General features: G+C 35.0%; 1 protein-coding gene across 4 annotated transcripts in view; it reads left to right on the forward strand.

Annotated features, from left to right (window-relative positions):
* The first annotated feature begins 3807 nt into the window (after window positions 1-3807).
* The window catches only part of LOC149801552 (zinc finger RNA-binding protein-like), a 38043-nt gene continuing 22743 nt past the window's right edge, over window positions 3808-19107 (forward strand). Inside the window, exons 1-6 of one of the 4 annotated variants that reach the window (XM_089955756.1) lie at window positions 3808-3935; window positions 5449-5529; window positions 8824-8897; window positions 10148-10234; window positions 16642-16831; window positions 17350-17485. In XM_089955756.1, coding sequence (XP_089811882.1) covers window positions 5452-5529; window positions 8824-8897; window positions 10148-10234; window positions 16642-16831; window positions 17350-17485 — 565 coding nt within the window. In that variant the 5' untranslated portion in view covers window positions 3808-3935; window positions 5449-5451. Of the gene's footprint in view, window positions 3936-4034; window positions 4121-5448; window positions 5530-8823; window positions 8898-10147; window positions 10235-16641; window positions 16832-17349; window positions 17486-19107 lie in introns of those variants that run through there. The other 3 variants (XM_089955753.1, XM_089955754.1, XM_089955755.1) reach the window with 3 other exon arrangements.

A 19107-nucleotide genomic window follows, 5' to 3' on the forward strand; every position in this document is an offset into this window, starting at 1 on the left:
CATTTATTTACCTTGAGTGCGTGTTGGGTCCAATCCCACTCAAGACAGCCTTTCATACAGGTCGGAAGGGACTTACTGTCCCATGACCTGTCCGCTAATCAAACAGCACTCTGTGAGTGCATTAATGCGTTGGGTGAAGTGGCACCATTCCTTCCCTTCGAAAAAATCAATCAGCCCCATTTGGAGCATTAACCAATCGTGCATGCCCGTATTGGCGAATACGGCTTTAATTAAAACGACCTATCAGTCTGACTTAGTTGCAGCAAAATTAGAGAGCAGTAGCATCGAAAACTAGCAGCCATGACGCTAGCAGTGGAACTGTTTCACGCCACAGCCACGAGTGCACTAAAAGGACTTGGACTAAAGGTAGCAACTGGCTTTAGTATAAGGACTACTCTACTCCTGATACGGGACAAAAACTTTGAAAGAGATACAAGAGATATAAGAAGCAGCCCTGGAAGACCAATTAGAAGCGGAAGGGGTGGGGAACCACCACATTGGGACAGACGGGATAAAAGCGTTGGAAAGGAGAGGCAGACACTAAGTATTGAGGCGAGTGGGACATAGACTTTGGACAGGATACCATCTGTTGCAGCTTCCCATAGTTCAACGACTCAATCAGTTAGAGATGCATCAATGGTAAAGAGCAAAATTAAAGTTATCCCGAAGTCTCCTCAAGAAAAACAATAACAACAAGCATGCCTGCCACCACCACCACTACCAACTGTGGAAAACATTCAACCCAGGGTCACTAGGCGGCAAGCTAAGAGGAGTCCAATAAAAATAACACCAGTAGCTATGAAGGATGAAGGGGAGGAAAAACAAACTGGCAGTTCCGACGCCTCAAAGTTCTGATACAAACGCCCCTGTACTTCTAACCCATTATCTACCAATATACCAGTTGCTGATGACCAAGATTAGAAGGCATTTTATCAACATCTTTATGATACAGCTACATAACTGGGGATTGCAAATCTCTACCATGACAAAGAGGCTGAAATCCAATACATAGAGGACATGAATTGTTTTGAATGAGCTAGAAACTTCGAAAACTAAAACAGCAAAATCCAGATGGAAAAGAGCCGTCAACAACATTAAATTTTTGGGTGACAAACGTTTCGAATGCCCAACGCCACTAGACTGGTGTATTTGCCAGGGACTACAGAACTACCTTCAACTTGATGTCGTAACCGTGCATGAGTTTGCGTATGAACATCTAATCTTGATTGAGGTTATGAAGGAAGAATATCCTAGTGGTCGACCTAGATACAAATGTGTGGTACCTCAAGATCTGAAGAGTTTCTTTATTCGATAAGTGGTTCAAGTTGGACTCTACTTAAAACAGACCTTCTAAGGGCTAAATTACCAGTTTATTAAGAAATTTCAATCTAAAATAAATAGGAAAAAATAAAAATAAATTCACGACTCTAATTGCAATTGTGGCTAACACAAAATTGGTAATAGAGAACACTCATTACATAGACAACTGGTTTGAATTTGACAATTTAAGTGTTGGCGTTTCAGGTACGTTCCGGCTGGCGTTTGGCGTCTCCTACGTTTCCTTCTCCTACCTGCTGACTCGGACATTAAAAGACGAGTGTGTGGGACGATTCCCACTAGTCTAAATCAGGTGCTCCGAGAAGCGTGTACGCACGGAACCGGGGTAACGTCATATGGATATTGCCAAATCAAACTCGACATCTCATACTGCAGTAAACAGGCATTTCATTAGCATGAGTGTGTGTTGGGTCAATTCCCACTCATGACAGCCCTTCATACAGGTCGATTGGGACTTTTTGTCTCACGACCTGTTGGCTGAATTAAAAAGCACTCACTAAGTGCATTAAATCGTTCTGAGATGATGCTCTTTTTCCGTCTCCTTGTAACAATTATTTAAGTCCGCTGTTGCGGAATTTAAATCGTCGCGTATACACTATGTGCGCAAGCGACGTTAATCAAAACTCAGTCAGTCAATCTGACCATCCATTGTTGACTCATCCTCCTGTGAAGATGTGTTCAAGACTAGCTAAGCTGAACGAAGCTTACGTGAATTTACATTGTGTCAGGCAAAGTCTGATACCCAAACCTGAAGAGATAGAGAATATCAGAATGTTGAAAGCGACCCAAGTCCTGATAGAAGAGTTCTTCAGAGAGGAAATCAAGAAGGAGAAAGAAGAATTTACAGATAAGTAGAGACACCAGAAGCAGAGAGAGAGAGAGAGAGAGAGAGAGAGAGAGCAGCAGCAGCAAGAGCAGGAACCAGACAGAGGTTTTGTTGACTGCCGTGTAGACACGATAGAGTTCTCCTTCTCTTTTCGAAGAAGCAGACCTTATCCTGTGAGAAAAGCCTGTCGCCAGACGGGGACGCAATCTTAGACCATAAAAGATTGCCATAACTCTCCATCCACAAAAACAGCCTCTTCAGGTCTCCCCAATACTCTAGAAAAGATATACTAATTCAATTACCAAAAATTTATATATTTGTTTTTGTCTGTACTTTAACAAATAGAAGTGTGTCTATAAGCACTTCGTTTCTGTTTTATATGTAAAAATAGTAGTGTGTCTATAAGCACTTCGTGTCAGTGGCTTGTCACAAAAAAGTCTGTATATGTTTGTGTTTGTAATTAGTGTTTGTACTTAAAAAAAGTGCGTGAGTGTTTCTTTTAGGTCCGCGCGTTCCGTGTTTGTTTTGGGTGATAATATGGGTCTTGTACGTTTTGATGACGGGGAATGTTTACTTCACGTCAGCGCAAGAGTTTGTCAGTCAGGCTACCCATCGTTGACTCGTCAAAATTCAAGATGAGCAGACTCACAAAACTCTTGGAACTTCAGATGCACCTGGATTATCCCTATAAAGCTTATCCTCAGAAGGTCCCACTACCTTTTCGGCTTTATTTTCCATTGTCCCAATAAATCTTGTCCCCATAAGATCCCGCGACCTTTTTGACTGGATTTTTCATTGTCCCCAGGGTATTACAGTATACTACTGTTAGCATTTTCTAAAAACAAAAACATTACCTAGTGGAAAATAACCTTCTAGAATGATCTAATGAGCCTTGCTTATTTACAACACAATTACCTGTAAAATTCACTTAGGAAACTCCCAAAACCCTGGTCTAAATCAATATATTTACTCCATCTATTTTACCTGAATAATAATCCCGATGTTTAGCTCATACACATAGAGAAAAATGAAGCTATTGTTAGTTATTTACATAAATGAAATTTAAAAAAAAGTAAATCAGGTCAAACAGAAGTGAACTCAATTTTGGACAAGGTCAAATCCAACATACAGTGTTACATTACAATAGCATGTAGTGAAATAAAATTTTTTTAAACAAATAAACAATTAAATAAAATATACATAACAGCTGTGTTGGTTTAACGCCATTCTTAGCGCAAGATAGGCTATATACATGGCGGCCATAATAATTGGTTATGGGAGAACCCGGGAAAATCCCGGTAAGAACCACCGACCCATGGAAAGCTACTGACAGCTTTCGCATATACCCACATGGGCCGAGCCCAATACTGTAAAGTGTAAACGTTACAAGAATTTGCTGTCAAATCCACTTGCATTGCTTTTTAGAAAAGAATATACAGCTACTAAAATTCAGCTCGAACATTACTATGCTCCAGTTTAACCTAAATTATATGGGTATTCTTCATGATTATGCAAGTAAACAGAATCAATTTATGTTACAGAAGTATAACATACTTTTTTTTTCTTTTTCTTTTTTTGAGAGTGTGCATCAAAGCATATTTCCGGAATTGATCTTACAGTATTGCGTTTACATATCAATAAAAACAACTCATTCCATTAATTTCCGGTCGATGGCGTGTGGTTGCATTTATCAAATAATATAGACAACGAATTACTCTCTTCAAATAACTAAATATCATCTGCAGCCCTTGACAGTTGTACTTAAAGTCTGGTGAGCATATAATGGAAAATTACAATGCATCTTAACAATACTTTCTTTGACACTCCGTAGGTGTATTGTTAAACAATGGCGGCACGCGTGCCCCAGCTTGTGGAAGCTGCAAGCGTATAAGATTAAAAAGCAGTTCACTCTTTATGATTGATGACATCGAGAAAACAGTAGTAATTACAACCGACGTACGTACATGGGTATTGAAAACCCCCAAATCTTGCTACCAAATAGCACCCGTTGCCTGCTGTTGTGTAAGCCGGTGCACAAATAGTTTTACAATGTTAAGACGTTTCCGCTGACATTTATGTTGTTTGGGTTAACGTCTTACTGCCTGTATAAACGACACCAGTGTAGCATGTTTCCGAGTCGACTGACAGAGGAACGAGATGCCAATTTTGTTTCAAAATCTTGCACTTGGCAGCCATTATCAACACTTTTCCACAATTTAAAGTCCAGTATTTTTCAGTCGGGTTTACCTACTCCCCCCCCCCCACTTTTAAAAAAGAAAAGCATCAAGGATGTTTTAAAAAATGCACAGACTTAGTCCTTTCAGTGATCAGTTTATAATTTCAAACCTGATTTGTTGCCAGGGGGTCCCTAACAATGTCAACTTGTATTACTGACTTGCAAGTTAAGATTACAGAATATTTGAATATGGCTATGTCTACAATTAGTCCTACATTGAAAGACCTCGACCCTGATATTTATGTTTTGGGTGTTGAGGTCTTACTGCCTGAATAACGGTGCTGTGTGGCATGTTTGGATGTTGACAAACATTGCAATGAAAGTAAAATCTTTTCAGGAATATCTCGCACACTTAGCAGTCCATAAATACGCTTTGCTTCAAATTAAAGTAATAATGTTTTAGTCAGACTTTACTTATTCTGATGTCTTATTTCTAATAAATTTAAATTCTCACACAAGCAAGTGGACTTGTTTTCAAGTTTCATTGGCCTGCATTTCACTTGGCTGGAATGCGATGGAAGCCAGGAATGCCAAAATCTGGTTAAGTTGAAGAGTAATTCTTTAATGAAACAAATAAAAAATATAATAAGATTGAAGAAAGTGTTAGCTTCATTTCATTCAATATTCTTATTATCCTTTAAACTGATTTCAGTATTCTCTGCTTCCAGCGCATTCCAGCCAAATGAAATGTAGGCGAACAGAAAAAGGACTGGAATGTGATGGAAGCAGAGAATACTGAAATCAGTTTAAAGGATAATAAAAATATTGAATGTTAATTCTTGCAAAATCAGTCAGTTTGTTCTAACAGTCTTGAATATTTAAGCCAGTATGTTTAATAGTCAATCCATAAAATTTGCATCACTGTATCTCAGTAAATTTTTCAGGCAGTTTTGTGAAAGTTACACCTGACTCAGTAATAATGGTCATAGAGAAATTACCATTTTTGTGCAGATTTGTGTGTGGATGTACTTAAAAATCAGTATCTGCATTGATGGTTCAAATTAATTAACTGATTATTTCAATATCTAATTGATCTTTATGAGTCTAGATAATGGGGAGACCAGGAAGTACCCCAGATGATCGCCATGCAATGGCCAAGCACACAGCAATCTATCCCACAGAAGATGAGGTAATGTCTAACTAGAGCAAATCCCTTTGCTTTTCTCATTTTCACTTCCACCCATTCCCAACTTGATAATGCCTCGGTGATTATAATCTGAAAGCTGTTACATAGTTTTGAAAATGTTACTTAAAGTGAGATTATAAAACATTACTCTTCTTGGACAACCTCCCAGGAATGACTAGATAAGGAATGCTAATATTGCATGTGAATAAACATACTGTATATACTCCTGTATAAGCCGAATAATTTAGGAAAAAATAAAGGTCTGGAAGAAGGGGGTCGGTTTATCCAATTAATAAACTGTTCTAAAGTATTATGGTTAATTTTGTTATTATTTTGCATGTGCATATTTTCTGATTTCTCCAACACAAAGATAAATAAAGGTAAATACAGACTTCATAATTTGCGGGCAGGTTGAGTTTACCAGGGAGACCATGCTGAACTATAATGTACAGTACCTACACAGTGCAAAGTGTGCATAGCATCACTTAAATCCTTACTTATTCCCAAACATATTAGATACAGATTTTTCTTTATTCCTTGTTTCAACCAAATTGCATTCTTCCAGATAACATTTCAGCTAGTCCTTAATAGCTGTTTCATTTACTTTGAATCACACGCTCACAAGTTATTAATCTTCAATGATACAAGCGATCCTACAAATTGAGGTAATATTTTTAAAAAGGTATGCACATTTAATTGGACAAGGCACATAACCATATCATAATTTACATGTTCACAAAGAGTGGTAATAATAAAGGCTAATTCTCATATAGACCAACTAAGATCAGTATCAATCAATTTTCTTTTTGTGTTTTAGCTAAACAAACATAACCTTCCACACATTGGAAAGCTTGATGTTTTGGTGTCTCCTATGTTGATAATCAGCGAATTTGTCTTTCATTTTGCGACAGCAGTACAGGCCAGTTAATCATTAAAACCCTGAAACTGGCTTGTGATATGAGGGAATTTTGACCAGTAACTATATCAGTACATTGATGTGTAATTGTCTTTTATTCCATAATATTAGCACGATTACCGTAGTTTTTTAAAACTGGGTGTAAGGCATAACAATTAACCATTGAAAAGCTAAGTAGTGAGACTGAATAAAAAAAATAGAGATTGGGACCTAAAATCAGGAGTTTTTTTGTGGCATTTTTAAAGCCTTGTTTTCACTAAATATTGATCGATCTTCCTGGTCCAGTATGCATGACATTCGCAAAATGACTCACCGTTTCTCTCTGTGGCCCTATTTTCCCCCAGGACATGCCCTATTTTCATATTCTGGTCAGCTGTAGTCAAACTGCACAATAGCTAAAGATAGTTTTAAATAAACAAGCAAGAAAGCCATCGCAACTAATTAAAAGTTAATCCTTATCCATGCAACTATTTTGTAAAATCGATTGGCCCTCTGCCATAATTCAAAGAAAACCACATTCTACACTATTGTGTGTTACGCAGGCACCAGCAATTGATTGGCAAATAAAGGATTCCCAATTTTGTTGAACTAAAGGTACCAAAATAGCTAGCCTCATGGTACTGTACATGTGGCAACTATTTTCCTCTCTTTGTATATACAACCGTATTCCCTTATTGTCAACTTGCAAAGCATTTAGTATTGTTCATTATAAAACATGTATTCTGAATTAGTTTTTTGAGGACACGTTTGCTGCATGGTATGTATTTTCATTCCTTTTTTTAATTTAACCATGGTAATTAACATTGGTATATACAGTATAAAAATGCCAGGTATTCACTGGTGTAAGTTTCTTTTGTGGGAATTGTGCTATAGCATATGGAGTTACAGCATTTGTAGTGATCATTCTTGGATTGAAATTAATTGTGGATGATTTTATTGTTGTGGTTTACTTTTTTGTTCTGGTTTATTTTTTTTATTATTGTAGAGGTAAAAAAAAATCATTAATTTATATGAATAATGTTTAAACTTAACATTCTATTTAGTGAAGAAGTAAATTCTTTTTAGTAAAGTAATTATTTCATCGCAACAATAATTCACAGGTGATACAATAGAACATGTAGGACTTTTCTTGTTTAGAAGAAATGAAAATCAAAGACATAATGTAATAATCGGGAGTTCTCTGCAAAAATCGGAAGGTATTATGAAATCAGGATGTAAGTATGGAGCGACTCCAAAAATTGGGATTTTTTTCTTCTCCCGGCATGAAAGTTGACAGGTATGGTGTAAGGTTGCTTACATCAAAGTAAACTAAAACTGAGCTTTTACGGTATTAGCATTGAACCATATTGTTTGTTCATTGTGTTGTCATACTGGGATTACATTTTAATGAGTTAGGTATTTACAATTTCAAAGCAAAGTAAAAACATAATTAACGGAGCTTTGATATAAAATGTCCAATGCAATTATGCATAAACAAACAATTGAGTCAAAAAGGAGAGGTAGTGTTACCGCAACTCGCAATTGCTAACTTCTTGTCATTGTTCGATCAAATTATACACAAATCTAAATTAGACAGAAACCATAAGAAAACAGAAAATTAAATAAATTACTTTTCAAACCAGTTTATACCATTTCTTTTTAATAATCATGCACGCCAACCTCAAGATAAGTATACATGTCATTTTTTTAAAATATAAGTTTGCCTAAATAAACACATTTAGAACTTACCTCGTGCATCTTGATATGTCTTGGATTTGTAGGTTGGCTTATACGCAGGTCATGCACTTTTTAGTCTTTATATCTGTTCAGTTTGTGGGGTCAGTTTATACGTGAGTATATATGGTAAACTACCAATTTTAGTGGATTTCCATCCAGGTTCAGGAGGATATAAATCGACATGTTTGAAGGGAGGGTGTTACGATACTCTTTGCTTTAAAAAAAACGAATGATTAAAGGAAAAGTGCAACAACCTGCAGCTTCTAGATCTTGAATGTAATTTAAAAAAAGAGGGGTGAAGTCTTGGTACATAGTTGTTAGCTACAAGTCACCATGCCTTTCCTTTGTATGCACAGGCTTTGTAAGGTTTTCTTTTTCTTCTGTTAAAAGCAAAAAGTTTGCTACTAATCCAGATTTCAAAACCATAGTATAGCAGATGAACAAATTCTACACTGATATTATGCAGCATTTTTTATCCTTGATAAAATGGTTTTATGGTTAGCACACCTTGTACCTACCAAGTCAGTAGTGTTTATTGTCCCTGCAAAAGAAATAATTGAAGCAATATAATGTGAGCAATTACCTGCTTTATTAGAATTAGGCTATGGCTGAAAAACTTTTGCAGCTGTGTTTCTATGGAATGTGTTGTTTTTTTTTCTTTACAGTTACAGTCAGTGCAAAATCTTGTCACTGCTTGTGAGAAAGCCCTGAAGTCTATATCAGATGTTCTTGCTGAACTGTAAGTACTTTATATCTTATGTCTTGGGATATTTTTTTTTTTGTGGGAAGGTTTGGCTCATCAATTGTTTGTCATAGGGAAAATAATGTTGTCCACACCTTTTAATGTATTGTAATGTCAATGCAATGCTAAATATTTTTTTGTTGTATCATATGAAAAAAGCAACATATTGATACATATGGTGGAAAAATGATAATGTTTTAAGATTTTATTCAAACATTTACACTGTGCATTAAATTGTATCATTTTATCCTGTTTGTATAAAAAAAATATAATTCATAAATTCTAGTTTCTCTGACAATGCATGAGCTCATAAGAATAAAAGTTATAAATTCCAGGACCTCTGAGTCTACATAATTTAATATTTCACTTCAATTTTAAATTCATTTTTCTTTTTGTCCTAAAATTCCAATTTACTCACACTTAAGTCGCTGATTTTGTGAGCTAGATCCAGCTACCTTGGTAGGGGCCCCGAGTGGCCGAGTGGTCTAAAGCGCTATTCGTTATGGATCACTGCCATCTCACCTCTGTCTGCGTGGGTTCGAGTCTCGGATTCAGCCAATGTGGGTATGTGAGAAAGCTTGCCAGTAGCTTCTCGTGGGTCGGTGGTTCTTTCCGGGGTTTTACCGGGTTCTTCCTCCACCATTAATACTGGCCGCCATGTATAGCCTATCGCGTGCTGAAAAATGGCGTTAAACCCCACAACAACAACAACAACCAGCTACCTTGGTGTGCCTTTAGGAAAGGCACTTGGTTCCCACATTTGTATGATATTTCTAACAATATGTTAAAAGTGCCGTTACAACAATCAAAAATATACATACTTACAGTTGTTTTCTATGTAAAAAGAACAAATTTACTTAAGGTACAAAATCCTTCAAAAGATTAATTGTTTTTTTTTCAGTTCATTGCAGGTTATGGAAAAGAGATGCATTATTTGTATAATGAGCACTTTTAAACATTTAATTTGTAAACAAAATTTCAGTCAGATCAAAATAAATTTTCTTAGGTAGTTCCAGACTGAAACACAAACTATCTCTATCTAGAGAATGTTTATTATGCACTGTACTTTTAGAATTCATAATTTTTGCTTATTTATATTCATGGAAAATTTTCTTTCAATTCTAATTCTTTCTTGAAATGATGTATTTATGTACCATTCCCAGTCATATTTAATAAAATAACTTGTTACAGGTAAAATAGATAGTGATGTAGCACATTATTTTAAATTGCCTATTTACATATTACAGTGATCATCCCAAAGACAGTGCAAAGAAAGAGGCTGAAGAAAAGAAAGAAAAGGTCACAAATGGAGACAAAGAAGAATCTAAAGAAGGGTAATTTAACTGAGTTTCACACTATGTTTAGAATGTGAATGGGGAGACATATAAATGACTATTCTGAAACAGAAGTATTATCACTGTTGTTGACATTAAAATCTTGCTAAAGTTTCTTGAAAGTCTTAACTTTTCCATCAGTTGCTTTATTCAGCTGAAACTTTGGAAATCTATTTCTACAGTAAAGCCTGTTATGAGTGACCTCTGCTCTGAGCTACCATTTAGGACCACAGTTGTAACTTATGGATTGATTTTATTATATAATTGCATTGTCTTAAGCAACCACCAGCTGGATGCAACCAACAACCATGTCTTGGCAAAATATGCATTTTGATACTGTTATGAATGACCTTATCGCAATAATAGATGAACATCATTGACCTTTATTTAATCCATTGTAACTATGACCATTTAGACCGCTTATAAAGAGGTTTTCTACCGTCTAAATTTTTTTTGGTCATGCATGTAATGTCTTGTATTGTAGGTTGTAAACCAGACTAAAGTACATGCAAATTGTTCCAGCAGTTTAAATGACCATTTCTCAAAAACAGACAAATAGCGCTGACCTTTAGTTAATCATTTATTACCATGACTGCTTGAAAAGTAAAGGCTGTTCTGACCAAAAATAAAAAAAAAAAAACACTAATAAGAAAAAGAAGTCTGGCTACCAATTTGTAGATTTGGCAGGTCAGACATTTAATATCATTTGTTATCATCTGTAAACTAGGCAAAAGTACGTGTTGTGAACTGCCATTGTCAAGACGGTGGTTGCATATATTGTTTTGTCTTAATTAATCCATATGGCTAGGTGGTGAATTAGATCTTTGTCTATTAAACCAGCAAGTGAAAATTGTTAACTGGATTTTACTGATATTGTGAAAGGGTTATGTTGTTGATTGATTTTTTTTTTACATTAATTACATCCCACGCAGCAAGCCAAGTTGGTGCAACTAGTTAAACCTTTTGTTATAGAGTTAATCCCTTTATGTCATCTGTGAATTAAGACTTTGACTTTTGTCTGTTAGCAAATAATTCTGTCTGAGTTAAATGGGTCTTTTTATTTCATTCATTGACACATATACAATGTACATGTGTGTGTGTGTATATATACATATATATATTCCATATTTCCCCAAAGTTGTTGTTACAGTTGACCACTGATTATGTTAACACCTGGCACTTTAATAACAAAAGCAGAAATTCCAACTAAAAAGAGACTAATTATAACACTGGAGGAAAGAATTAATGTAATTGAAAGAAGTGAAAAAGAGAAGACCACTCATAAAATACCAGCTTAAACATCAGTAATATAAATTCAGATTGTTATAAAGGACAAGGGGTAAACTGGAAACGATTTCATATGCTAATACATATACATGTATTCTTCAGATATGAATGTGATTCCTGATTGTACATCTTGTTTGAATGCATGCAATATTTTAAGAGAACTATGAATAAAGAATAGAATATATGTACAGTGATTGTGGTGATTTATCTTTCATAAACAGTTTTGAAATTCGACATTGGAAATGAAACATTTTTTTGTACAAACCTTTTATAAGAGATCATCTGTCTTGAGAGACATTTTTTTTTGTTGGCAGAATGTGCTGTCTCTCAAGACAGGTTTTACAGTCTAAATCCAGAATTTGCTTGTTTATTTTTAAAAAAATATATTCCTCAGACATAACAATTGATCCTAAGGTTGAGGAGTCCTAAGATCATAACCTACAAATTTATACAGAATGGTTATTTCAATCAGTGTGTAAAATGATACCAAACACCATTGTTAACTTCAGGGATGTTTTGTTATTTGTATTTCTAAAGACATAAGTAAGGTCATATCATGTTTGCATTAGAAAAGGGTTGGGCGGGGGACAAGAGAGGAACCTGAATGATTAAAACAGGCATATCATATATGCAAGACAGTCATTGCGTGCTCAGCGTTTTCCATGCGTGTATGACCTATGCATGGGAAGGATTATTGTGACCATCAGTACCTACATAATAAAGCATGCTTTTGGTTCCTAATGTGTTCTTGCCATATGAGATATCCATCATTATTAATATAAATTACTGGATATTTCAGTGTATTGAAAGTTTTTTCTGATCCATGTAATAACTTGGATTGTTTGTCTTATGAATGATAACAACAGAATCTATTTTGTCTGTTTCATTGGTAACTGTAAACGACTTCAGAACAAAACAAAGGTTCAATGAGGGAAGCATTGAAAATCATGCATATTTATTATTTATGTTTCAGTTATATTGAAATTTGAATTTCTTATGAAAAGATTTCATACAGTCAATGTGTAGAATAATATGTATCATTTGAGTAAAGAGAAGTAAAAGTTCAGCTGTTTGGATACGTCTAAACACACCAAAATAAAATCCTGGTGAGTCAGCTGCAATGTACAAGATGAAGTTAGTGAGAGAGAGAGAGAGAGTGCGAGCAGTTATTTGTGCCATTGCAGTACATGGTCATGTATAGGATATTAGAATTAATATATGTAAAATATCACATGTAAAACAACAAGTATAAATTATGTGTAAAACTAAAAAACAGAAATAGTCTCCATGTTCCATAGCTGCCAAGTGTCCTGTTTTTCCCGTATTTTGGACCTGAATATGGGTGTAAATTTTTGTGTGCAAAAAATAACATTTTTTTAATTTTAAAAAATATTGTCTTGCAATTTTCAGTTTAGAACGTTCATTTGGTTCCATTCTGATAGAAATGTATCGCATATATATAGGAATTCAGCTCTTCAATATGATCGGTTCATTCGAACTCGAGGCTACCGTGCCTGTCTTTTTCCGCCATATTTCTGCTGTATCTTATCTTTGTAATATTCAACTTCTAATCACGTTGAATAAGAAAGCAAAATAATCAGAATTTTCTCCAGGAAAGACAAGAAAACAGAACTGGAAGGAAAATTATGCTGTCTTGTTTAGATTTGTGAAACCATCTAGTAAAGAAAAAACTCTATGTTTTGCATATTGTGTAATGTGATTTCGCTCTTGGGCATGGAGGAACCCATGAAATAAAGAGCATGTAAAAGCTAACAAACATCAGCTTCCTGCTTCATCATACACAACTGAGCCTGAACTTACGACGTATATAAATACCAGAGAGAACCTTGATGTAATTTGATCAAAATTTGGTTTATTACATTTCTTTTAGAAATGAACCTTCCTCTTTCAGTTACTAGTGATGCTGCGATTTATTTCGCACATGGTTTCCAGACAGTAAAATCGCAAAGGATTACTTGTATGCTAGAACGAAAACAGTTTAGCAAGAAAATCACACAGAGTTGAGATCATCAGTGAAAGTTGGTACATTCAAATCGATAATGATTGGGGGAAAAAATAAGGTGTGGAAAAGGCTCCTATAAACAGCCTGTGTCTGTGTGTGTTGCACTCTTGCACCTTCTGAATGGGCACCTGAATGGAACATGGTGCCTGTCCAGAAGTGTGCAAGACATGCATCTTTGACATTAAATAATTATGTAAAGCACTGTTCTTCTTTACTGATGGTTGTATATGTTGTAAATAGTTACATATGTATTAAAATTTTAAAAATCAGTATTTGTTCCTGAAAATGAGTATTTTTGTCACAAGCAGTCAGTATTTTTGTATTCAGGGGTTGGCAACTATGCATATTCATGAGTTAACACAGATGCATGGCTAAACGTGAAGTCATTTACAAAAATAACAATATATTTGTGTATAGCAATTCAGTATTTATTGTTTTAAAAATGTGTAAATGAAGATCAAATTAGAAAGATGTAAAATACCAACAGGTTGTGTCTTGTATAGCGATGTACATATAAAATACCAACAGGTTGTGTCTTGTGTAGCGATGTACTTATAAAATAACAGCTGTACATTTGATTTCAGTTGGACTTCCCAATAAGAGTGACTTTAAATGCATGTATTTAATGTGCTTGTGTCTATGTTATGTATGTATGTGTGCAAAAGAGAGAGAGAGATATATTAGGTTCTACTCCAGAACAGATAGTCATGTCTACATGGGATTCCTCTAAGACTACTGATGATGTCTGGATGAAAGTGGTGATCAAACTGGCAGCATGTGCACAGAAAATCTTATTATCTCTATTTCTTCTAAATTGGTGCTTATTTCAACATGGTTTTTTATGAAAACACTTCTTGAAATATGTAATTGGTTCTGAATTTAACTGGAGCAGATCTGACCATCAGCCATTTGTGAAGGAGCTTTGAAAACCAGACTTACTTGTCATTTGGACTTAAGGTAAAGGTCATATCTTGCATTTTTGTACTTTGTTGAGCTTATAAACACACTAATACATATACAAGGGATTTTTGACCAGACTTTGTATTTAGTTGTATTCCAGTGACCAAGTTGATAATCAGCACTCCTTGATTTTACGGAAAATGGTCTTTTTATTTTTTAATAGGTTTAGTGGATCATAAACATGATAGCAAGAACAAGTATGAATTGATGTTTTCAAACCCATTGGGGATATGTTGTGATGAATAATGCAAATATTCCACTTTATTAACTTGATATCCCCCCCCCATATGACTAGCATGTGGTAATATCTTGATATTGTCTGTGGTCATCTTAGTGATATTCTATCCCTAGTATAATTTTCATAGTCAAAGGTCAAGACAAAGTATTATGTAATGCACATAAAGATATCTTATGAACATGCTAACTCGGACATGTTAGAAAAAGCTCTGTTATCAAATCTGGCATGTTAAGAGTTTCTCAGGAACATCAGAAATAACTTCAATCAGCAGTTAAATAGGATAGAAGGACATAAGAAACAGTCTTTTCCTTTGTTTTGGATTCTATATTTTTTTAACTCTTGGCACATGACTGTATCATGTGTAATTTTTGTTCATGACTGTAAATTGTAGTGATTGTCTATAAAGAAGGTATTACATAGCTAATTTTGTACATGGGTATAGATTTTATTTTAAGATATTGTAGTGCCCGTAGGTTGCATGTGGTCTATAAATAGATGTCAAGTTTCTAATATTAAAACTTGTTGACAGGTTTGCTGTAATTTGTCATTGGCTGGTAGGGTCGGTTGGGTTCTTAGGAGAATTATGTTATTTCCCACTGGATGGGTTAGGTCACACAAATAGGGTATTGTGAAATATTAGCTTGGGTAGTAAAGTCTGTTGTGTGGGTTATATTGCAACATGTAGTCGTAATAGACTCTTGGAAGTGTATATAAGGAGAGAACTGGACAATTGATTCCTATTTCAGATTCTTGTTTCTTATGTAAAAATCAGTCTGCAGATGTGTTTAATATTTTGTTTTGATAATTTAAGAGGAGACATTAGTTACAATTATTCATTGGGATTAGAATAATATTCTGGTACTGTTGTGAGTTATTCAGAGAAGTTCTGGACAACATCGTTGTGATTTGGAATTTAATTTGGAATATTCAGTATTCCTCTTACATTTTTATTTTATAACTTTCATATTTAAATTATTTGCTTCTTTCTGTTACATAGTTTATGACCATTCAGTCGTAACATATTTGATTCTTTGAATTTCTTTTTAGCCAATAAAGCACCAGTTCTTTCGAGGGACTCTTGTTGAATTATTCAGTTTCTCTGACACTATTACACTGTTGCATCCTAGAACTTCTTCTTTTCACTGAAAAAAAAGCATCATTTCCTTCAAGAGTTTTTTGTTGCATAGTTCACTTTATCGAACACTGTTGCATGTAGAATATTGAAACTTGAGGGGCAATCTAATTCAAAGCATACATCAACAGTCCAACATCTGGGATCTAATAGACGCTGATTGGAAGCAGTGTTGTGTTGACTGTATGGTTCACCAATCAAATTAGAACTTTCGTATTTATGAAAGTGACACACATCAATCAAAATATATCATTACAAACAACAGCTCTCCCTAACACAAATTGCATTACTGTATCTTTTAGGCAACTAAAAATAGCAAGACTGGAATTCCAAAGGTCACCCAAACATAAACCTTTATCAGTGTCTTGTCACATCTTCACATGAGACTTTGGAAATCAGATTTTTGATAGATTGGCCTGAGAGGTGTATAAATTGTGGAAGGTGTTATTCATCACAGGCAAAAGTAGATAACAATGAACTACTTTTCACACTTGCGTGACTTTGCTATGTATTTATAATATGCCTCTGCAGAGAACATAAGACACAGTCTTTGGTATTAATGGTGCCATCGGCTGACTAATGAACTCTACTTTTCTTCTCAAATTCCACTGGCCTACCATTTGATTTTGAAATTTGTCAGACTATTATGAAGAAGAAAACAAATGGATGTCATAAACTGTTATAATATTAGTGACTAGGAAATGTTGAGTATATAAATGCCAGTGTGTCTCTGTCTACAAAAAAGGTATTATTTGGGGTTTTTTTAGAGATGAGAAGGATAAGGAAAAGGCAGTGGCACCCCCACGGGTGCTGAAAGGGGTGATGAGAGTGGGGGTTTTAGCTGATGGTCTGCTGTTACGGGGAAATCTGGAAGTGGACATGGTTCTCCTTTGCTCTGACAAACCAACCCGCACTCTCCTCAGCAGAATTGTCAGGATGCTTCCTGAACAGCTGACTGTAAGTACTGTAAATAACAGGCCTTGATTTCAACAAGAAATATATATGCTGGAATCTACAATTTAGCAATAAGTTTGGATATAGGTTAAATGTTAAGTGAAGTTAAGTCTAGTATTCAGAAATATACTCAAACTTCAGAGCACACTCAAAATCAAATCATAACTCTGGCAGAAGCTTCATAAATTTAAAATGTGTTATTTGAGTTTTAAAGGCAACTCATAATTAGGGTGGATGAAATGCATATTTATAAAAGTCAAACCACAGAAATTGTCCTCACTTCCTCAAAGTACAAGCTACCATTATCATTCTGGTACATTTGAAAAGTTTGGTGCAGAAAGATTAATAAATGGTAAGTTAAAGAAGATTAATTTATGTAGCTCTTTTCACAATAGTTTATTGAAGTTTTGTCTGAGCAATTGTGAATTCTGCAGTCACAGATTTGGTATTTGGTAAGACATGTTTTATTTGAAAATCTGATTGCTCTTTTTCAGCTTTTAACAATGCATTTTAAATTTTAGGCTGCTGCACCAGATGAAAAATTTTCTATCTTGCCAAATGTATCAAAGGCAGCCATAATTGTCACCAATGCAAGAGAACACAAAGCAGTATGCACAATTACACTTACCTCTGCCTCCATGCGAGAGGATCCACCAGGTAGAGTTGTCACCCCTGCAGAGGAAAGCAATCATTGCAGTTCCTTTTTTTCCTCAAACAATACTATTGCATTAGGAAAAAGTAAATGATTTTACTTATTTGGCCATTAATCAAAATTGACTCTTTGTAGAGTGGTCATGTGCCGAGTTGTTTAATTTTACAGACATTTCATACATATAATGCATTTTTCTCTTACAAGTGATAATTTTGTTATCAGTTTACCATAATTTGTAATCCGGCATGATCATTCTGCTAAGCAGCAAAATTTCAAATGTAATAAGACAAAGCAAATCCATAAAACAAAGAAGCAGAAAATCCTGAAGAAGATATAGAAGGCTTTTCAACATGACTTGTTTTAATTTAATATCACAAAGATTACAATTCAGTGCATAAATTATTTATGTATTTTAAGTTGCCTCATAGATGCAAGCCAAGATGGCTGTTGCTGGTAAATTGTATGACATAATTTTCATATCTTACTGAGAGAAGAAGAAATACTGCTGTTTTTTATCAATGCATCTATATATATATATGTGTATGTGTGGAACTACCAGAGGTTGTCCTCTTTGTAAATTAAATATATTTCAGAAATGTTGAAATATCGCAAAAGTCTTTTACTTGAATTTAAAATAGTGTATAAAATGCATGGATAACCATCTGGTTGCTTATACATGAAATTGTTAATGGCATGTGTGCAGTAAACAAAGTTCCAGCTCTCCCATCTTGACTAGCATCCAGGGAGAGCAACATTTTATATGTAATTTCTTGTATTTGCTACAATGTAGAAAGCCTTCTAGAAATCTAGTTAAATAAGCTAATATCAAGATGCGATGGAAGGGTTTTTGACCATTTAAGACATAAATGTACAGATCATGTTTTAAAATACAGCTTTATATACAGCTGACATTGATTACATTTTTGTTTAGAGGGGAAATAAATTCAATGATCTTCATGGCTTTCTTATGTGTGGTCCTCACTGGCTTACTGCTCTCTTTTGCTTTCTTTTCTTCTTTATTGGTGTAAAAAAAACTTTTCTTTATATTTTCTCTTGTCCATTTCCAGTTAAACTCAGCATTCATTTATCAGCTTCAATGAAAAAAGATTTATTGGATTTTACATAAAGGTGAAAAATTGGAAGTATGGTTGATGTCATCTTCTCCAACTTGTTCTTCAAGTTATAATTTTGACATAAAAGGGATACTGTTTCCTGCCTTAAAACTCCATTACAGCCTCCACCCAACATCCAACTATAGGATTGTTAGTAGCTTGCATTTGGTACTGGGTAAAAGGGCTTCATAGGTCAAGGTCACAGGGATTGAAAGAAGGAAACATGCTTCCATACATAACTTATACACCAGAGACCTTGATTAGACCTTGTAAAGCACCACTCAGGTGGCCTAGTAGTTAGAGCATCCACCTTGAATGCGGGAGGTCATGGGTTTGATCCCCGACCGAGTCATACCAAAGGCTTACAAAAATGGTACTAACAGTTGCCTTGCTTGGCACTCAGCATTAAGAGGTTAGTGTTAGGACTGGTCGGCCTGGTGTCAGGATAATGTGACTGGGTGGGACATCATGCTACATGTCTGCAGCATGATGCCCCATTGCTAGGCATCACTATA

Source organism: Sinohyriopsis cumingii, chromosome 4 (genome assembly GCF_028554795.1).
Source record: "Sinohyriopsis cumingii isolate HCF-2022 chromosome 4, ASM2855479v2, whole genome shotgun sequence".
Classification (NCBI taxonomy): domain Eukaryota; kingdom Metazoa; phylum Mollusca; class Bivalvia; order Unionida; family Unionidae; genus Sinohyriopsis; species Sinohyriopsis cumingii.